Source organism: Salmo salar, chromosome 01 (genome assembly GCF_965601325.2).
Source record: "Salmo salar chromosome 01, fSalSal1, whole genome shotgun sequence".
In the NCBI taxonomy this organism is placed as follows: domain Eukaryota; kingdom Metazoa; phylum Chordata; class Actinopteri; order Salmoniformes; family Salmonidae; genus Salmo; species Salmo salar.
The window spans coordinates 90,867,749-90,889,623 of record NC_138291.1 but is presented as its reverse complement, the minus strand read 5'-3'; the positions used below and the strand labels follow the sequence as shown (position 1 = coordinate 90,889,623).

The following is a 21,875-nucleotide window of genomic DNA, read 5'->3' as shown; positions in this document are numbered from 1 at the left end:
AGTGATTATACTATACATGTTGATGAGAACTAGAACCCTCACAGTACTGTACAGTATGAGGGATTATACTACATATGTTGATGAGAACTAGAATCCTCACAGTACTGTACAGTATGAGTGATTATACTATACATGTTGTTGATGGGGGTTTTTTTGTCGTTATTATTGCAGCCCTGGAATTTCAGGAATTTGTTTTTTGTTTCAACTTTTTATTTTTCACAAGTAAATTACTATATGCAAAGATACATAAAAAAAATAAAGGCTATCGAAGCAAATTTCTGCATTTCTGATTCATTCTTGTTACATATACTTTACTACAGTCAATAAAGTGAAAGGTGTTATTCTATAATGAAATACTGATTTATGTGAAAAATCACTGTTGTTAGTGTTTTTTAGGTCATTGTGTCAAAGTGACAATGTATGCTTTCTGAGTGAGAATTGTTTGCCAGTGTTATGGTCGAATGAGCTTATTTTGAGACATGTGTCACGGCCGTCGTAAGGATTGGACCTAAATGCAGCGGGTACGTGAATGCTCTAACTTTTATTGAACACTTAACGGAAAAACAAGAAAACGAACGACAGCTAAACAGTTTTGCAGGAACATAGAAATACAAAACATAGAACAATACCCCAAAACCCAGACAACACAAAACAAACACACCCCTGCCACGCCCTGACCAAACTACAATAACAAATAACCCTTTATACTGGTCAAGACGTGACAGTACCCCCCCCCCCCCCCAAGGTGCAGACCCTGGGTGCACCTGAAACAAAAACGAACAAAACAATAACCCACAACAAAACAAATCCCCAAAACTACAGGGGAGGGAAGGGAGGATGGCCACCGTCACCGACGGTTCTTGTGCAACACCCCCCCTCCCCAATCCTCCTACCACGGAGGTGGCTCAGGCTCCGGCCTTAGTCCCCAACCTAACCTGTCCACCCCCGCTGAAGGCTCAGGGCTAAGGCGCGTCGCTGGAGACCTCGGGCTGATGCGCGTCGCTGGAGACCTCGAGCTGATGCGCGTCGCTGGAGACCTCGGGCTGATGCGCGACTCTGGAAGCTCCGGACTGGAGGGCGACTCTGGCTTCGCCGGTTCCAGACTGAAGGGCGATTCTGGCTGCGCCGGTTCCAGACTGAAGGGCGACTCTGGCTGCGCCGGTTCCAGACTGAAGGGCGACTCTGGCTGCGCCGGTTCCAGACTGAAGGGCGACTCTGGCTGCGCCGGTTCCGGACTGAAGGGCGACTCTGGCTGCGCCGGTTCTGGACTGTAGGGCATCTCTGTTGGCTCCGGACTGTGGGCCGTCTCTGTCGGCTCCGGACTGTGGGCCGTCTCTGTCGGCTCCGGACTGTGGGCCATCTTTGCAGGCTCTGGACTGTAGGACGTCACCGGACACACTGGACAGGGAACTGTCGCCGGAAGCTCTAGACGGGGCATTGTCGCCGGAAGCTCTAGACGGGGCACTGTCGCCGGAAGCTCTAGACGGGGAACTGTCGCCGGAAGCTCTGGACGGGGTACTGTTGTCGGAAGCTCTGGACGGGGTACTGTCGTCGGAAGCTCTGGACTGGAGCTGCGCACTGAAGGCCTGATGCGTGGGGCTGGCTTAGGAGCCACCAGACTATTTTCACGCACCACAGGGCTAGTGCAAGGAGCAGGAGCAGGACAAACTGGACTGGGCTGATGCACTGGAGGCCTGGTGCGTGGGGCTGGTACTGGAGGCCAGCGGCACGCACCCCGGCTGGCGAGGAGCGGGACGGCGACCCTGGGCGACGCCGGGCCTGGGCGGGGCGGCGGAGGCCCGCTGGGCCGCCCCGGGCAGGCGGGGAGCGGGACAGGAGACACTGGGCCGTGGATGCGCGCTGGCGGTCTCGAGCGCAGAACTGGCACCACCCTTACTGGCTGGGTGCCCGCTTCCCCCTGACAAATGCGGGACGCTGGCACCGAGCACACCGGCCTGTGGATGCTCGGCCTCGACGCCGTGCGCATCACCCCATAGCACGGGGCCTGATCAGTACCACGCTGCCTCCGGTAAGCATGGGGAGTTGGCTTAGGGCTCAACCCTGGCCCAGCCAAACTACCCGTGTGCCCCCCCCCAAAACATTTTTTGGGGCTGCCTCTCAGGCTTCCATGCCAGCCGTGTTCCAGCATAACACTCCCGGTCCTCTCCAGCCTTCCTCCATGGTCCCTCTCCGGCTAGAATCTCCTCCCAAGTCCACGACTCCAGATAGCTCCTCTCCAGCTCCTTACCCCGCTGCTTGGTCCGTTTGTGGTGGGAAGTTCTGTCACGGCCGTCGTAAGGATTGGACCAAAATGCAGCGGGTACGTGAATGCTCATAATAACTTTTATTGAACACTTAACGGAAAACAAGAAAATGAAAATGAAAGACAGATAAACAGTTTTGCAGGCTAAAATACAGCAGTGCAAAAACAACTTCCCACAAAAGACAGGTGGAAAAAGGGCTACCTAAGTATGGCTCCCAATCAGCAACAACGAAGTACAGCTGTCCCTGATTGAGAGCCATACCAGGCCAACACAAAGAAATACACAACATAGAAAGAACATAGAAATACAAAAACATAGAACAATACCCAAAAACCCCGACAACACAAAACAAACACACCCCTGCCACGCCCTGACCAAACTACAATAACAAATAACCCCTTATACTGGTCAGGACATGACAACATGTATGAAGTGTTTTGGTGGTTTGAGTGAGTTTTGGAGGTGAGATTAACTGTTTGGCCAAGATGCATGTTGAAAATGCAGACTGTGTGAAGAGTTTTGAAAAAGTGGCTTCAGTATTGACCGATGCCTGTTAATAATTGAACTCCTGAAGCCTTCATTCTTTCTTCCCAGTAATAACAAGCCTTTCTCTCTGCAGAGTAGCAGAGTATTGAGTGAAAAGCATGGGACAGAGGGTTAAACTCATGATGTCACAGTGTGTTTAACCCTGCAGATGACACTGAACTTGTAGTGACAGAAATACAGTCCCCCAGTGATGGAAATTGAGTACAGAAAGTCTTCTCAACATTCCTGGACACTGTGTGTACTCATAATTTACAATCTCCTATGGAAGTATCCCTGAGAGAGAGAGAGAGGCTGAGCTTAAGACATCTTGCATTACAAGCATGCCCATGGCCCCGGTGGTCTCATCCACTGAATCAAAAGTGTCTGCCTCTGACCTTCAGGGCGGAAAGGCCCATATCCTCTCTCAGAGGGGTCTGGCGAGGGTCCCAGACTAAAGTTACACAGATCACAGCATACAGGGTCTGAACCCTGGGACCAGCAGAGAAAACACTTCCTACCCAGGGACCAGCAGAGAAAATACGTCCTACCCAGGGACCAGCAGGGAAAACATTTCCTAACCAGGGACCAGCAGGGAAAACATTTCCTACCCAGGGACCAGCAGGGAAAACATTTCCTACCCAGGGACCAGCAGGGAAAACATTTCCTACCCAGGGACCAGCAGGGAAAACATTTCCTACCCAGGGACCAGCAGGGAAAACATTTCCTACCCAGGGACCAGCAGGGAAAACACCAGCAGGGAAAACACTCCCTACCCAGGGACCAGCAGGGAAAACATTTCCTACCCAGGGACCAGCAGGGAAAACATTTCCTACCCAGGGACCAGCAGGGAAAACACCAGCAGGGAAAACACTCCCTACCCAGGGACCAGCAGGGAAAACACTCCCTACCCAGGGACCAGCAACACTTCTCTCATATCCTCTGCAACTCTGTTTCACACACACTCTGGTACCAAGATTTACACACACACACACACACACACACACACACACACACACACACACACACACACACACACACACACACACACACACACACACACACACACACACACACACACACACACACACACACACACACACACACACACACACACACACACACACACACACACACACAGAGAGAGAGGATCATTGCTACCAGATGTGGGAGTATCCTGTGCCGCTGGTAGCAGTGTAGAGTGTTTACTGCTCCTGCATCAGGGAGTGAGGCTGTGTGTGCATTCATGTGCGTGTGTGTGTGTTTGGTGGGTGTGTCAATGTGTGCCCCTCTGAGAGTGAGGCCACCTTTTAAATCAACACTCCTGTCCTGTGTTTACACACATGGGCTCTTACTGTATGACCCAGTGAGGAGAGGAGAGATAACGTTGGGACGACAAATAAAGAGTTAAAAGACTGGAGCACTGTGAAATCAAGAGTTAAAAGACTGGAGCACTGTGAAATCAACCCTCTGTTGGACCAGTTCTAATGGCCACTGCGTTTACTGTACCTGAGGGGGCCAGCTTTATACTGTACAACACGACACACACACACGTTAATGCCCAGATGCTGTGTTTTACGAGTGAGCTTCAGTCATGAAAAAGTACTACTGAATTACTACTGGTTTTACTACTTGATTGCTATTGAGATGTGTAGTACAACAGCAGTGATTTATGTAGTAATGAGTGATATATTGGTATGTTTCACTACTGGTAAACACTACATATTTCACTACTGGTGAACACTACATATTTCACTACTGGTAAACACTACATATTTCACTACTGGTAAACACTACATATTTCACTACTGGTAAACACTACATATTTCACTACTGGTAAACACTACATATTTCACTACTGGTAAACACTACATATTTCACTTCTGGTAAACACTACATATTTCACTACTTGTGAACACTACATATTTCACTACTGGTAAACACTACATATTTCACTACTGGTAAACACTACATATTTCACTACTGGTAAACACTACATATTTCACTACTGGTAAACACTACATATTTCACTACTGGTGAACACTACATATTTCACTACTGGTGAACACTACATATTTCACTACTGGTAAACACTACATATTTCACTACTGGTAAACACTACATATTTCACTACTGGTGAACACTACATATTTCACTATTGGTAAACATCACATAGGCTGTGCAGTCTTGCCCTCTACATGTATCTGTTCAGATAGAACAGGTTAAGCCTGATAGAGAGGCAATTTATTTTGGGCTATTGCCAGTGTATATTTGGTAAATGTAGTTGTTTATTTTGTATGATATGGCACTTTCACCATTGGAAAAGCAGGAGCTGAGAAAAATGCTGGTTGACTTGACAAACAAGACGAACTGGCAACAGACAAACACATATATACACAGGTATAAATACACAGGGGATAATGGGGAAGATGGGTGACACCTGGAGTGGGGTGGAGACAATCACAAGGACAAGTGAAACAGATCAGGGCATGACAGTAGTTGAACAAGTCATTGCATGTACAGATTTTTTTAACTTGAATAAACGTGACTCAACTTGCTCTTAGAAAGCACGACTTGGACTTGACCCGTTCTACTTGGGACTCGGGCCTTGTTTCCGACCTTTTTCATTATACATTGCTCAGAGGGTTTTGATCAGTCATTAAAGTGCTGAAAACAAATTGGCTAAAAATACTAGAGTTTTGGTGAATGTAAAGCCAACTAGCACAAAAATAATATTGTGATATAGTCAAAATGATACAACACGATATACTGTAAAAAAAAGTATTCCCCCATACAGATTACTGCTGTATGCCTACTCAATTCTTATTGAATAACTACTGCCATCTGTGTCTGTAGTGTTGTGTCACTACTGATCACTACTGAATTGCTCCTGATCCTTTTTTATTCCATACATAAAACCTTTTGGATTACTATTGAAACATTTACTACTGTTTGCATATTCAAAATCACTGCTGACATCTTCTTGTCTCACTACTGTGTCCCTACTAGACTATTGCACATGATATTTCCTCAAGTTTCTAACTGTAGTTACAGTGCATTCGGAAAGTATTCAGACCCCTTGACTTTTTCCACATTTTGTTACTTTACAACCTAATTCTAAAATGGATTAAATTAAAAATGTTCCTCATCAATCTACACACAATACCCCATGATGACAAACCCGCTAGCTTTTCTGAATGCTGTGTCCCCTGCTCGCCTAGCGTAGTAGTGACTACCGAACAGCACCCTGACTCACCTATTGCTACTCTTTTGACCCTATGATCACTCGGCTACACAGCTGACAGTTGATGGACTGTTTCAATAACACAGTACTTCATTTTGTTTATCTGTCGGCCCCAGCCTCAAACTCAGGTCCTGTACGTACCTAACTGACCCGCTCTGCCCATTCAACGCCATTTACCCGTTGTTGTCTTAGCTCTCCTGATCAACACCTGTGACTGCTTAATGCCTCTCTCTAATGTCAATATGCCTTGTCTACTGCTGTCTTGTCTAGGTTTTTTTGTTTTATTTCACTGTAGAGCCCTCAGTCCCGCTCAAAATGCTTTAGATAGTTATTTCGTCCCACCCCACACACATGCAGAGACCTCACCTAGGTTAACTGATGCCTCCAGAGACGAAACATCTCTCATCGTCACTCAACACATAGGTTTACCTCCACTGTACTCACATCCTACCATACCCTTGTCTGTACATTATGCCTTGAATCTCTGTAGCCCCCAGTTCCACTCCTATTCCCCAGGCGCTATCATTTGTTTACTTCTGTAACCGTAAAAGCCTTGGTTTCATGCATGTTAACATCAGAAGCCTCCTCCCTAAGTTTGTTTTTTTCACTGCTTTTAGCACACTCCACCAACCCTGATGTCCTAGCCGTGTCTGAATCTTGGCTTAGGAAGGCCACCAAAAATTCTGAAATTTCCATCCCCAACTACAACATTTTCCACCAAGATAGAACTGCCAAAGGGAGTGGAGTTTCAATCTACTGTAGAGATAGCCTGCAGAGGTCTGTCATGCTATCCAGGTCTGTGCCCAAACAGTTCGAGCTTCTACTTTTAAAAATCCCCCTTTCCAGAAATATCTCACTGTTGCAGCTTGTTATAGACCCCCCCTCAGCCCCCAGCTGTGCCCTGGACACCATATGTGAATTAATTGTCCCCCATTTATCTTCAGAGTTTGTACTGTTAGGTGACCTAACCTGGGATATGCTTAACACCCCGGCCGTCCTACAATCTAAGCTAGATGCCCTCAATCTCACACAAATTATCATGGAACCTACCAGGTACAACCCTAAATCCATAAACATGGGCACCCTCATAGATATCATCCTGATCAACCTGTCCTCTAAATACACCTCTGCTGTCTTCAACCAGGATCTCAGTGATCACTGCCTCATTGCCTGCGTCCGTAATGGGTCTGCGGTCAAACGACCACCCCTCATCACTGTCAAACGCTCTCTAAAACACTTCAGCGAGCAAGCCTTTCTAATCGACGTAGCCCGTGTATCCTGGAAGGATATTGACCTCATTCCGGCAGTAGAGGATGCCTGGTTGTTCTTTAAAAGTGCTTTCCTCACCATCTTAAATAAGCATGCCCCATTCAAAAAATGTAGAACTAAGAACAGATATAGCCCTTGGTTCACTCCAGACCTGACTGCCCTTGACCAGCACAAAAACATCCTGTGGCGTACTGCATTAGTGTCACGTCCTGACCATAGAAATATGTTATTTTCTATGGTAGAGTAGGTCAGGGCGTGACAGGGGGTTTTTCTAGTTTAGTTTTTCTATGTTGTCATGTTCTAGTTTTGTATTTCTATGTTGGGTTTTGTTTGGGATGATCTCCAATTAGAGGCAGCTGGTCATCGTTGTCTCTAATTGGAGATCATACTTAAGTAGGTGTTTTTCCCACCTGGGTTTGTGGGAGATTGTCTTTGAGTTAGTGTTTGGTTCACCTCTTCGTCACTATTGAGGAGATAAGGAGGAGTATATCCAGGGCTTTGGAGGAATTAGGGGCAGAAGAAAAGCGCCTCCCATGGGAACAGGTGGAGGCAGCGAGAGCACGGCAACAAGGGAAGCATGAGAGGCAGCGGGCACACGGGGAGATTGGCAGAGTCAGGTTGGAGACCTGAGCCAACTCTTCGCGCTTACAGTGGGGAGCGAGTGAATGAGCAAGCACCGTGTTATGCGGTGATGCGCACTGTGTCGCCAGTGCGTATTCACAGCCCAGTGTGCTGTGTGCCTGCCCCACGTACCAGGCCTCCAGTGAGTCTATCCAGCCTGGTACGCCCTGTGCCTGCTCCTCGCACTTGCCCTGAGATGCGTGTTACCAGTCTGGCGCCACCTGTGCCAGCCCCACGCATCAGGTCTCTAGTACGCCTGCCCAGTCCGGTGTGTCCTGTTCCTGCTCCTCGCACTCGCCCTGAGGTGCGTGTTACCAGTCTGGCGCCACCTGTGCCAGCCCCACGCATCAGGCCTCCAGTGCGCCTTCCCAGTCCAGAGCTTCCGGCGACAGTTCCCAGTCCAGAGCTTCCGACAACGTCCCCTAGTCCGGTGAGACCTGTTCCGGCTCCACATAAGAAGCCTCCAGTGATGATCCATGGTCCGACGCCTCCAGTGATGATCCATGGCACGAAGCCTCCAGTTATGATCCATGGCCCGGAGCCTGTAGTGATGATCCATGGCACGAAGCCTCCAGTGATAATCCATGGCCCGGATCCTCCAGTGATAATCCATGGCAAGAAGCCTGTAGGAATGATCCATGGCCCGGAGCCTGTAGGGATGATCCATGGCATGAAGCCTCCAGTGATAATCCATGACCCGGAGCCTCCAGTGATGATCTATGGCACAAAGCCTCCAGTGGTGATCCATGGCGCGGAGCCTGCAGTGATGATCCATGGCATGGAGCCTGCAGCGACGGTCCCCAGTCCGGGAACCTCCTGAGACGGCCCGCAGTCCGGAACCTCCTGAGACGGCCCGCAGTCCAGAACCTCCTGAGACGGCCCACAGTCCGGAACCTCCTGAGACGGTCCGCAGTCCGGAACCTCCAGCGGCGGTCCGCAGTCCGGAACCTCCAGTGGTGGCCTGCAGTCCGGAACCTCCAGCGGTGGCCTGCAGTCTAGAACCTCCAGCGGCGGTCTGCAGTACAGAGCCTCCGGCGATGATCTACGGTCGGGTTTCTCCGACGACGATCCACGGTCCGGTGGCACAAAAACAGAGGGATCAGCGGACGGAGCGGGGGTTACGCCCCGAACCGGAGCCGCCTCCTCTGCTGGAGGATCCGCGGGATGAGAAGGTTATGCGCACTGCACCAGAGCCGCCATAGACATGAGTTATTCTCCCTTTTTGGGGGGGGGGGGGGGTTGTTGTTGTTTTTGTTTAGGTGCTTTCGGAGTCCGCACCTTTGGTTGGGGGGGTACTGTCACGTCCTGACCATAGAAAGATGTTATTAACATGATGCTGCCACCCCTGTGCTTCACGGTTGGGATGGTGTTCTTCGGCTTGCAAGCGTCCCCCTTTTCCTCCAAACATAATGATGGTCGTTATGGCCAAACAGTTCTATTTTTGTTTCATCAGACCAGAGGACATTTCTCCAAAAAGTAAGATCTTTGTCCCCATGTGCAGTTGCAAACCGTAGTCTAGCTTTTTTATGGCGGTTTTGGAGCAGTGGCTTCTTCCTTGCTGAGGTTATGTCGATATAGGACTCGTTTTACTGTGGATATAGATACTTTTGTACCTGTTTCCTCCAGCATCTTCACAAGGTCCTTTGCTGTTGTTCTGGGATTGAGTTGCACTTTTCGCACCAAAGTACGTTAATCTCTAGGAGACAGAACGCATCTCTTTCCTGAGCGGTATTGTAACGGCTGTCGTAGAGAGGGGACCAAGGCACAGTGTGTTGAGTGCTCATAGTGAATATTTATTTTAACTCAGAATACTAAAGACAAAATAACAAACAGCCAATAGTTCTGTCAGGTAACAGATAACTAAACAGAAAATAACTATCCACAAACACAGGTGGAAAAATCACTACTTAAGTATGATCTCCAATTAGAGACAACGAGGACCAGCTGCCTCTAATTGGAAATCATCCCCAAAAAACCCAACATAGAAATAGAAAACTAGAACTAAACATAGATATAGAAAAACACAAAACACCCCCCTGTCACGCCCTGACCTACTCTACCATAGAAAATAACATCTTACTATGGTCAGGATTTGACAGGTATGACGGCTGCGTGGTCCCATGGTGTTTATACTTGCATACTATTGTTTGTACAGATGAACGTGGTACTTTCTGGCATTTGGAAATTGCTCCCAAGGATGAACCAGACTTGTAGAGGTTTACAATTTTTGGCGGATTTCTTTTGATTTTCCCCTGATGTCAAGCAAAGAGTCACTGAGTTTGAAGCTAGGCCTTGAAATACATCCACAGGTACACCTCAAATTGACTCAAATGATGTCAATTAGCCTATTAGAAGCTTCTAAAGCCATGACATCATTTTCTGGAATTTTCCAATCTGTTTAAAGGCACAGTCAACTTAGTGTACTTCTGACCCACTGGAATTGTGATTCAGTGAATTATAAGTGAAATAATCTGTCTGTAAACAATTGTTGGAAAAATTACTTGTTTCATACACAAAGAAGATGTCCTAACCGACTTGCCAAAACTATAATTTATTAACAAGACATTTGTGGAGTGGTTGAAAACAAGTTTTAATGACTCTAACCTAAGTGTATGTAAACTTCCGACTTCAACTGTACATACAGCATCCCTTTGATCGTTGTATAATTTATTCTCGCATCTACGTGCTATCCTCCTCTCACCTTATCTCTTCACTTGTGGACTTCAGTGCACAACATGTCAGCTGTCTGTGACCAGGCGAAAAAACCTTTCCAAGCCAAATCCTCATATCATAACCGCTACCTACATTGTTGTCACCATATTATAACGTCAGTGGTGTAAAGTACTTAAGTAAAAATACTTGAAAGTACTACTTAAGTAGTTTTTGGGGTATCTGTACTTTACATTACTATTTATATTTTTGACAACTTTTACTTTTACTTCACTACATTCCTGAGGAAAATCATGTACTTTTTACTCCATACATTTTCCCTGACACCCAAAGTACATGTCACATTTTGAATGCTTAGCAGGACAGGAAAAGGTCATTGCTATTGCCTCTGATCTGGCAGACTCACTAAACACAAATGCTTCATTTGTAAATTATGTCTGAGTGTTGGAGTGTGCCCCTGGCTATACATAAATAAAAAAACAAGAAAATGGTGCAGTCTGATTTGCTTAATATAAGGAATTTGAAATGATTTATAATTTTATTTTTACTTTCAATACTTAAGTATATTTTAGCAATTACATTTACTTTTGATACTTAAGTATATGTAAAGCCAAATACTTTTAGACTTTTACTCAGGTAGTATTTTTTACTGGGTGACTTTCACTTTTACTTGAGTCATTTTCTATTAAGGTATCTTTACTTTTACTCAAGCATGACAATTGGGTACTTTTTACACCACTGTATAATGTCAGTCAACATAGCTACTAGAACTAACGCATGAGTAAATCCGCTACAATCATGCAGTACATTGTATAGTCACCAAGGAGTTTAACAGTTACACTGGCGGGTGCCGGTGGCAATACATTTATAAAACCAAAAGTTCCAGTGTTGGATAGCCATAGCCAGTTAGCTAACACAGTATCTCTCTCTGTTTGAGCTGGTTGTTTGAGTAGGCTAAACTAGCTAGCTGCATTTGCTAAGTGAAAAAAATACTAAATATCTCTCTCTCGGTCGCTTCTCCTTAATTTTTGAAGAAAAGTAATTTGTTAAAAACTGTTCAACTATTGTCTTTCACTGCACTGCAGTGCTAGCTTGCTGAAGTACTATATTTATTCTCTGATCCTCTGATTGGGTGGACAGCATGTCAGTTCATGCTGCAAGAGCTCTGATAGGTTGGAGGATGTCCTCCGGAAGTTGTCATAATTACTGTGTAAGTCTATGGAAGGGGGTGAGAACCATAAGCCTCCTACGTAAGTCATTGTACCCAAAGGAGGACGGAAACTAGCCGTCATCCGGCTACACCATGGTGCTACCCTACAGAGTGATTTTGAGGCTACTGTAGACCTTCATTGCAAAACATTGTGTTTGAAATCAACTATTTGGTGACGTGAACATATTTAGTAGAGTTTTATCTAAAAACGTTTTAAACGTTTCACTATTTACATGTTTCTGAAATTCACTGAGGATAATGGTCCTCCCCTTCCTCCCCTGAGGAGCCTCCACTGATACAAACACACATACCTATTAGCTCGCATGGCGAAAACAGAGGCTACATAGCTACATTTCAATATGGCTAGTAAACACAAGACAATTTTGACTAGCAATCTTTTTGATGTGGTTATATAAATGGCTAAACAACGACATGAAAGTATTCATAAAACATAAAGGAAAGTTAAGCTTACAGATGGTGCCAGCATAAGGGCTATGAAAGACAGGATGACAAAGGATGGAAGATGATTACATTCTGAATTTTCAAAAACAGTAGATCGCTAACAACAACCAACTACTTCCTGTTTTGTCTTCTTCTGTGGTCGTGAAAAGACGGTGTAGTCTGGCGGTAGTGTTGTGACTACTTATTTATTACCAACATCAAGTAGTAAAAATCTCTACCTGATTACTACTGTAAACACTACTGTTTTTCCTACTGAACACTACAAAACTCTACTTGAGTAGTGCATATACAACACATTCACTACACAATCCCTACAAGTCTCTACATAATCACTACTGCACGAATAGGTTTTGTGTAGTAATTCAGTAGTCTTTTTTTCATGAGGGGTCACCTACTTAGAACAAAAAACAATTAAGTAAATATGATGTTTCCAGAATTAGTGTGTAGCTCGTCATCTTTTCACCTTGTTTTTGAGATGACATTGACACACAGGTAGTAGTTCAGTCACTACAATACGGTCGTAAACAGTAGCCTATTAACCTGAGGTCTTTTAAAATAGGGCCTAATAGAGCTGAGGGCCACCCATACAGTGAGTACTGCAGGCTGCTGATAGCAGCAGGTCTAAGGAGATAAACATACACCGACATTCCTGCTCCAGATGCTAACAGCGCTACCGCTAGGCTAAGGTGTGATCAAAACCAACAGCAAGTCGCTTAGCTAGCCTCCGCTAACCTGGCTACCCTTGGAAACCATACAAAGACCAACAGCATCTGATAAAGAACAAACACAACAGTTGAAGTGGTATACACTCTAGTACATAGTCTCGCTTTAATCTTGCGAGATAAGGCTGACCAGGTTAATGTGTTTTCTTTCCCCTCTCTCTCTCTCTTTCTCTCTCCCTCCCTCCCTCCCTCCCTCTCTCTCTCTAGTGTGTGGCCTCCTTTTAGGGTTTGTGTTATAGCCAGAGAGTCCTACAGAGTTCTGTGATTACAGGCCTGTGTTCCAGAATGTAAATATGATATCAATGGAAGTTGGGACAGGTCCAGCATGGATCCCATTAGCCTGATTGGCCAGAATTAAACATCCACTTACTGCTGAGTACACACTGCACAAACAGACTGGCACCTCTATATGGCAGGCCAAAATGATCACTGTAAAAAGAACAAAGAGCAAAATCATAAAATGAAATAAATAGAATTATTTAGTTGTAGTGGGTTGTAGTAGTAGTTGTAAAGAAAAGTGTCACTTCCTTTATATCCTTTATATAAAGTATAGAAACGTGGCACAATGCTGTCCTATGTAACTGATCGGCCACTGTGGGAGTCGTTCAGAACAAAGAGGAAGACAGGAGAGAGAGGCCCCTGGAGATGAATGCGTAGAAAAGCTGGATCCAAGTGGAGATGTTGTTCTTTGATGTTTTCTGTGTCACTTGATGACCTCTTATGTTGTAATATTAATATCAACATGCTACAGGCCTAGTTGGGTGAGCCAAATAAATGTTTTCTACATTATTGTTTGTTTTTATTTCTTTAATGTCTTTATGGAACCAGAAGATCACATTGAGATGAATACCAAAAACCTAATACATTCATAATCTTCTTTTTGCATGGTGTATTACTGTAGTATATGTGTTCTCTATATGCCTGATCCTCGTATCCCCTCATATCGAGGCTGTAGTAGGGAAAAAAGAGGTGATCTGTTGTAAAAACATATGTCGTGTTTTCAGTATTAGCCCCATGGCACATTTGTGGTGGGGGACATCAGATTTGGATCAGAGAGGAGTTTGTTCCCCACACAGCTCAGGCCAGAGCCCTGCAGTTAGAGACCAGAGAACAACCACGTCAACGGCAGCCTTCAGGACGTGTCTCAAATGGCACCCTATTCCCTATATATTGCATTCATTTTGAACATAGCCCAAATGCACTGCATAGCAAATAGGGTGCCATTTGAGACCCAGCCTCAGTCTCTACCACATAGCTACGCAACAGGGGGGAACCATCCGTGGAAATTAAATGAGGGATTTTCTGAAGACTTGGAACATTCCTCCATGCTTGGATTTCTAAAACATAAACCCGCCGTGAGATTTGAATCCCCTCATTTTAAATTAAATGAAGGGATCTTTTTTTGAGGAAAGTTGGAAGGATTCCTGTTTTGTATTTTAAAATGAAACTTCTGGTAATCCACTTTAGATAGTGTTCCATCATATGGTTCCAGCTGTGAAAGGACACATTTTTGGAGACTAATAGCTGTCCTTCATCTCACAATCAGAGCCTTTACTGCCAACCTTGGTGTCAGTCTATTTCTCCTTTGTTGGCTAAAGCAGAATCAGACTGTTGCTAGTCTGTTGGGGAGTTTCTTGCAGCTTCAGTGGTATACAATACACAGTACATGGTGTAGTATATGTGTCCAGGCAGCCTGGGGGAGAGAGCACTCAGCCCAGCTCTCAGCCCAGCCTCCAACAGCCTTGTGAAGGAGGAGGAAGTCCTGAGGAAATTACTTTTCACTGGTCATTATGGCCTTGTGGTTTGCCTTAAGCACCCACTCATTAACTTCCTTTCCATCTGACATGCATTTCAGCGAGGCCAGCGTCTAATGTAGGTGTTTATATTGATGTAATCACAGACCTAACCAACTACTTACAAAGCTAAATCAGAAGCTCTCAAGGTTGCAGAGCATCAAAGAGACGATCAGAACACTCCAATAACACAAGGAATATTAATATGTTGTCACAATTTGTAATATAGATTGGGACGCAGATCTGGTCATGTTTATGACACAAGCCAGGTTTCAAAGGTCTTCAAGTCTGTTGCATCACATGCAGGAGGTTAGGATTGAGACTGGGTACATAGAAACAAGATTTCTGTTTACTTCATGGGTCACAAGAAATTTCCAGAAGCTTTTGGTGGGTCCGTTTGCCAAATATTTGGGAACCACTAATCAAATCTTTCCTCTCCTCTCTTCTCCTCTCCTCTCCTGTCTTCTCCTCTCCTCTCAGAAACCTGATGCCTCGGACATTGGAAAGCCAGATCACTATGGAGAAGACACCTAGCTACTTCGTCACCAAGGAGGCTCCTCGCCGTCTTTTCGCCCTGAGTCATCACACCAAGCTGATTGTGGTGGTCCGAGATCCTGTGACCCGGGCTGTGTCCGACTACACCCAGACACTGTCGAAACAACCCGGCCTTCCGTCCTTCCAGAGCCTGACCTTCCGGAACTCAACCACGGGCCTCATCGACACCTCCTGGAGTGCCGTGCGCATCGGGATCTACGCCAAGCACCTGGAGAACTGGCTGCGCTACTTCCCCCTCTCGAAGTTCCTCTTCGTCAGCGGGGAGCGGCTGGTGACGGACCCGGCCGGGGAGATGGGCAGGGTGCAGGACTTCCTGGGGCTGAAGAGGTTGGTCACAGACAAACACTTCTACTTCAATCAGACCAAGGGTTTCCCCTGCCTGAAGAAGCCTGAGGGGAGCAGCAGGCCACGCTGTCTGGGGAAGTCTAAGGGAAGGCCTCATCCAGAGATCTCTCCAGAGGTGCTGCTCAGGCTCAGGGAGTTCTATAGGCCATTTAATATGAAGTTTTACCAAATGACAGGCCATGACTTTGGCTGGGACTGATGGAAATGGGATGGGATAGAGAATAGACATGGGTCTCCAGAGGATCGACAGGCCCTGTACTGGCCACTCAACCTGATGTTTTACCAGATGACAGGTCTTCGTGACTTCGGCTGGGACTGGCGGGAACAGGCTAGAGTTGTGCTGCCAATGTAACCAAACCATGGGAGAGACTGATAGTATCTTTTGGTTTTAAAGAAAGGGATTAAAACTCCTTGAATAACAGATGTGATTTTTCTTGTATGATTGTTGTGTCCATACAATGTAATACCATTTTTATATTCTGACAAAACTGCTCCATGAGCCTGACAAATCTTTTTATCTGAGAAATGAATCCCGAATATGCTAATACTATTTAAATAAGCTAGACTACAATAAGCCAAGTGCATTTCTTGAATAATTTTAGTAATCACAAATTATTTACTGTTGTCCCATTTTCCAGTTTTAAAATGCAACCCCAACAATGTTTAGGTGACATTCTTTTTAACAGAAGACTATTGCTGGGATAAATGCTGGGATAAATGCTGGGATAAATGCTGGACAATGTGCTTTTTTGAGGGAAAAATATATATTATTGGTTTACTCTATGTGCTGTAAAATTGCTATTATTTATGTTGCAAGAGTTATGCTATTGAGAATTGTGATATATCCTATATGTGTATCTGTGGTTTTCTGCATTGTGTTTTTGTTTCAAACCAAACTAATAAACTGTACCGCTCTGACTGTACATTTCTGGAAAGCATCATTTATCAAATTACAATGTTATATCTTCTACTTCTGTATTTCAAATAAGTCAACATTTCAGTATAAAATACATTTCTATGAAATATCCACACCATATGATCTACTGTTCAGTCACGTCAGACCACATTCTTTCAGAGGATGTGTAGAGAGAGGGGAGGTAGAGAGGGTGGTGTGGGTCATTTGGCCCTGTAGTGTCCAGGGCTAAATGTGAAGTTAATGCAGAGAGGAAGCTTTCTGATGTGTAAGCAATCAATTGGCCGGGGTCATTGGAGACCTTTGGGATGGCCATTTTTGACCCCTGATTCCCCATTGACCTGCCTCACCATCATAAACTGCTGACCACTCCAGTGCTGCGGCGTTGGCCAGTGGAGCCGCCCAGGCCCAGACACACTCCCTGGGTCCTTCCCAAATGGCACCCTATTTCCTATATAGTGCACTACTTTTGACCAGAGCTATTGTCAAAAGTAGTGCACTATATAGGGGATAAAGTGCCATTTGGGACACAAATATACTCCCTATTCTAGAGAATCCATTAATATTGCAATCTTAACCTCCGGGACCCGGGGTGAAGGAAGATGGCTGAGCAGAATCAATAGCTGCCTGTTTAGTTTATAGGCTCTGGGATATGTGCTTATACCTACCATGTCCCTGTGTCACGGTGATTTAGACCAGGGTCGGCCCCAGGTCTCTATCACACATTTGTAAAATATTACTTAACGTGTGATTTATCATATATATGCATGAGGATATTCATATTGGTCTGTGATATTGGTCCGTGGACCCTTATCTTTACTGGCCTTCAGACTAATATATAGTACCAGTCAAAAGTTTGGACACACCTACTCATTCAAGGGTTTTTCTTTATTTTACTATTTTCTACATTGTAGAATAATAGTGAAGACATCAAAACTATGAAATAACACATATGGTATCATGTAGTAAACAAAAAGCTGTTAAACAAATCAAAATACATTTTAAATTTGAGATTATTCAAAGTAGCCACCCTTTGCCTTGATGATAACTTTGCACATCCTTGGCATTCTCTCAACCAGCTTCACCAGGTAGTCACCTCGAATGCATTTCAATTAACAGGTGTGCCTTGTTAAAAGTTCATTTGTGGAATTTCTTTCCTTCTTTGAGCCAATCAGTTGTGTTGTGACAAGGAAGGGGTGGTATACAGAAGATAGACCTATTTGGTAAAATACCAAGTCCATATTATGGCAAGAACAGCTCAAATAAGCAAAGAGAAATGACAGTCCATCATTACTTTAACGGTTACAACATCAAGGTCAGTCAATATGGAAAATTTCAAGAACTTTTAAAGTTTCTTCAAGTGCAGTCACAAAAACCATCAAGTGCTATGATGAAACTGGCTCTCATGAGGACCGCCACAGGAAAGGAAGACCAAAAGCTACCTCTGCTGCAGAGCATAAGTTCATTAGAGTTACCAGTCTCAGAAATTGCAGCCCAAATAAATGTTTCACAGAGTTAAGGTAACAGACACATCTCAACATCAACTGTTCAGAAGTGACTGTGTGAATCAGGCCTTTATGGTCGAATTTCTGCAATGAAACCACTACCAAAGGACACCAATAAGAAGAAAATATTGCTTGGGCCAAGAAACACAAGCAATGGACATTAGACTGGTGGGAATCTGTCCTTTGGTCTGATGAGTCCCAATTTGAGATTTTTGGTTCCAACCGACATGTCTTTGTGAGACGCAGAGTAGGTGAACAGATGATCACCACATGTGTGGTTCCCACCGTGAAGCATGGAGGTGTGATGGTGTGGGGATGCTTTGTTGGTGACACCGTCTGTGATTTATTTAGAATTCAAGGCACACTTAACCAGCAGGGCTACCACAGCAATCTGCAGCGATACACCAACAGGACAATGACCCAACACACCTCCAGGCTGTGTAAGGGCTATTTGACCAAGGAGGGTGATGGAGTGCTGCATCAAATGACCTGGCGTCCACAATCACCTGACCTCAACCCAATTGCGATGGTTTGGGATGAGTTGGGCCACAAAGTGAAGGAAAAGCAGTCAACAAGTGCTCAGCATTTGTGTGAACTCCAAGACTGTTGGAAATGCATTCCAGGTGAAGACGGTTCAGAGAATGCCAAGAGTATACAAAGCTGTTATCAAGGAAAAGGGTGGTTACTTAGAAGAATCTCAAATCTAAAATATATTTTGTTTTGTTTAACACTTTTTTGGTTACTACATGATCATAGTTTTGATGTCTTCACTATTATTCTACAATGTAGAAAAAAGTTAAAATAAAGAAAAACTCTTGAATGAGTAGATGTGTCCAAACTTTTGACTGGCACTGTACTTACTGTTTTTGGTTTGTACCTCATTAATTTGGTGTCTCATTTACAGTATGTAGACGACAAAGTTCTTATTTAATCAGAATCAGAATCCCCTTCCTTTGCCAAATACATTTTCATGTACAGGAATTTGACACAGTGAAATGGTGCTGCCACAATAAACAGTATAGATATATAGACGTGGAATTTACACAACTCACATCCAGTATGTCCACAATGAACAGAAGGCTAGAAACTACTGACTACACTATATGAACACCATGCTAGAACCAGGCTAGAAACTACTGACTACACTATATCAAATCAAATCAAATTTTATTAGTCACATGCGCCGAATACAACAGGTGTAGACCTTACAGTGAAATATTAACTTACGAGCCTCTAACCAACAACGCAGTTTAAAAATACGGATAAGAATAAGAAATAAAAGTAACAAGTAATTAAAGAGCAGCAGAACTTGGCTCTCCGGTACAGTCTATGACTAGGGTGGCTGGAGTCTTTGACAATTTTTAGGGCCTTCCTCTGACACCGCCAGGTATAGAGGTCCTGGATGGCAGAAAGCATGGCCCCAGTGATGTACTGGGTCGTTCGCATTACCCTCTGTAGTGCCTTGCGGTTGGAGGCCAAACAGTTGCCATACCAGGCAGTGATGCAACCAGTCAGGATGCTCTCGATGGTGCAGCTGTAGAACCTTTTGAGGATCTGAGGACCCATGCCAAATCTCCTTCAGTCTCCTGAGGGGTAATAGGTTTAGTCGTGCCCTCACAACTGTCTTGGTGTGCTTGGACCATGTTATTTTGTTAGTGATGTGGACACCAAGGAACTTCAAGCTCTCAACCTGCTCCACTGCAGCCCCGTTGATGAGAATGGGGGCGTGCTCTGTCCTCTTTATCCTGTAGTCCACAATCATCTCCTTTGTCTTGATCATGATGAAGGAGAGGTTGTTGTCCTGGCACCACACGTCCAGGTCTCTGACCTCCTCCCTATAGGCTATCTCGTCGTTGCCGGTGATCAGGCCTACCACTGTTGTGTCATCGGCAAACTTAATGATGGTGTTGGAGTCGTGCCTGGCCGTGCAGTCATGAGTGAACAGGGAGTACAGGAGGGAACTGAGCACGCACCCCTGAGGGGCCCCTGTGTTGAGGATCAGCGTGGAGGATGTGTTGTTACCTACCCTCACCACCTGGGGGCAGCCCGTCAGGAAGATCAGGATCCAGTTGCAGAGGGAGGTGTTTAGTCCTATGGTCCTTAGCTTATTGATGAGCTTTGAGGGCACTATGATGTTGAACGCTGAGCTGTAGTCATTGAATAGCATTCTCAAATAGGTGTTCCTTTTGCCCAGGTGGGAAAGGGGAGTGTGGAGTGCAATAGAGATTGCATCATCTGTGGATCTGTTGGGGCGGTATGCAAATTGGAGTGGGTCTAGGTTTCTGGCATAATGGTGTTGATGTGAGCCATGACCAGCCTTTCAAAGCACTTCAGGCTCGTGGGGCTACAGGTCAGTAGTCATTTAGGCAGGTTACCTTAGTGTTCTTGGGTACAGGCACTATGGTGGTCTGTTTAAAACATGTTAGTATTACAGACTCGGACAGGGAGTGGTTGAAAATGTCAGTGAAGACCCTTGCCAGTTGGTCAGCACATGCTCGCAGCACATGTCCTGGTAATCCGTCTGGCCCTGCGGCCTTGTGAATGTTGACCTGTTTAAAGATCTTACTCACATCGGCTGTGGAGAGCGTGATCACACAGTCTTTCTGGAACAGCTGGTGCTCTCATGCATGTTTCAGTGTTATTTGCTATAGGCTCGTGTCACTGGGCAGCTTTCGGCTGTGCTTCCCTTTGTAGTCTGTAATGGTTTGCAAGCCCTGCCACATCCGATGAGCATCGGAGCTGGTGTAGTACGATTCGATCTTAGTCCTGTATTGATGCTTTGCCTGTTTTATGGTTCGTCAGAGGGCATAGTGGGATTTCTTACAAGCTTCCGGGTTAGAGTCCCGCTACTTGAAAGCGGCAGCTCTAGCCTTTAGCTCAGTACGGATGTTGCCTGTAATCCATGGCTTCTTGTTGCGGTATGTACGTAAAGTCACTGTGGGGACGACGTCAACGATGCACTTATTGAGGAAGCCAATGACTGATTTGGTGTACTCCTCAATGCCATCGGAGGAATCCCGGAACATATTCCAGTCTGTGCTAGCAAAACAGTCCTGTAGTTTAGCATCTGCTTCATCTGACCACTTTTTTATTGATCTAATCACTGGTGCTTCCTGCTTTCATTTTTACTTGTAAGCTGGAATCAGGAGGACAGCAAGGGAGAGCTTTGTATGCATCTTTGTGTGTGGAGTAAGTAAAGGTGGTCCAGAGTTTTTTTTCCTCTGGTTGCACATTTAACATGCTGATAGAAATTTGGTAAAACGGATTTAAGTTTCCCTGCATTAACTAGGAGCGCTGCCTCTGGGTGAGGGTTTTCTTGTTTGCTTATGGCGGAACACAGCTCATTCAATGTTGTCTTTGTGCCAGCCTCTGACTGTAGTGGTATGTAAACAGCTACGAAAAATGCAGATTAAATCTTTCTAGGTAGATAGTGTGGTCTACAGCTTATCATGAGATACTCTACCTCAGGCGAGCAATGGCTTGAGACTTCCTTAGATATCGTGCACCAGCTGTTATTTACATTTACATTTTAGTCATTTAGCAGACGCTCTTATCCAGAGCGACTTACAGTAGTGAATGCATACTTTTCATACATTTTTTTTCTCCGTACTGGTCCCCCGTGGGAATCGAACCCACAACCCTGGCGTTGCAAACACCATGCAAACACCATGCTCTACCAACTGAGCCACAAAAATACATAGTCTGCCGTCCCTTGTCTTATCAGACTCTGCTGTTCTATCCTGCCGGTGCAGCGTATAACCAGCCAGCTGTATGTTGATA

The 21,875-nt window shown here is 45.1% G+C and overlaps 1 protein-coding gene across 1 annotated transcript in view; it reads left to right on the top strand.

Annotated features, from left to right (window-relative positions):
• LOC106609741 (heparan sulfate glucosamine 3-O-sulfotransferase 6) overlaps positions 1–16,600 on the top strand; it is a 30,474-nt gene extending 13,874 nt beyond the window's left edge. The window contains exon 2 of the mRNA XM_014208722.2: positions 15,258–16,600. Within this exon, the coding sequence (XP_014064197.1) occupies positions 15,258–15,876 (619 nt within the window). The 3' untranslated portion in view covers positions 15,877–16,600. The remainder of the gene's footprint in view (positions 1–15,257) is intronic.
• Positions 16,601–21,875: the final 5,275 nt, after the last annotated feature.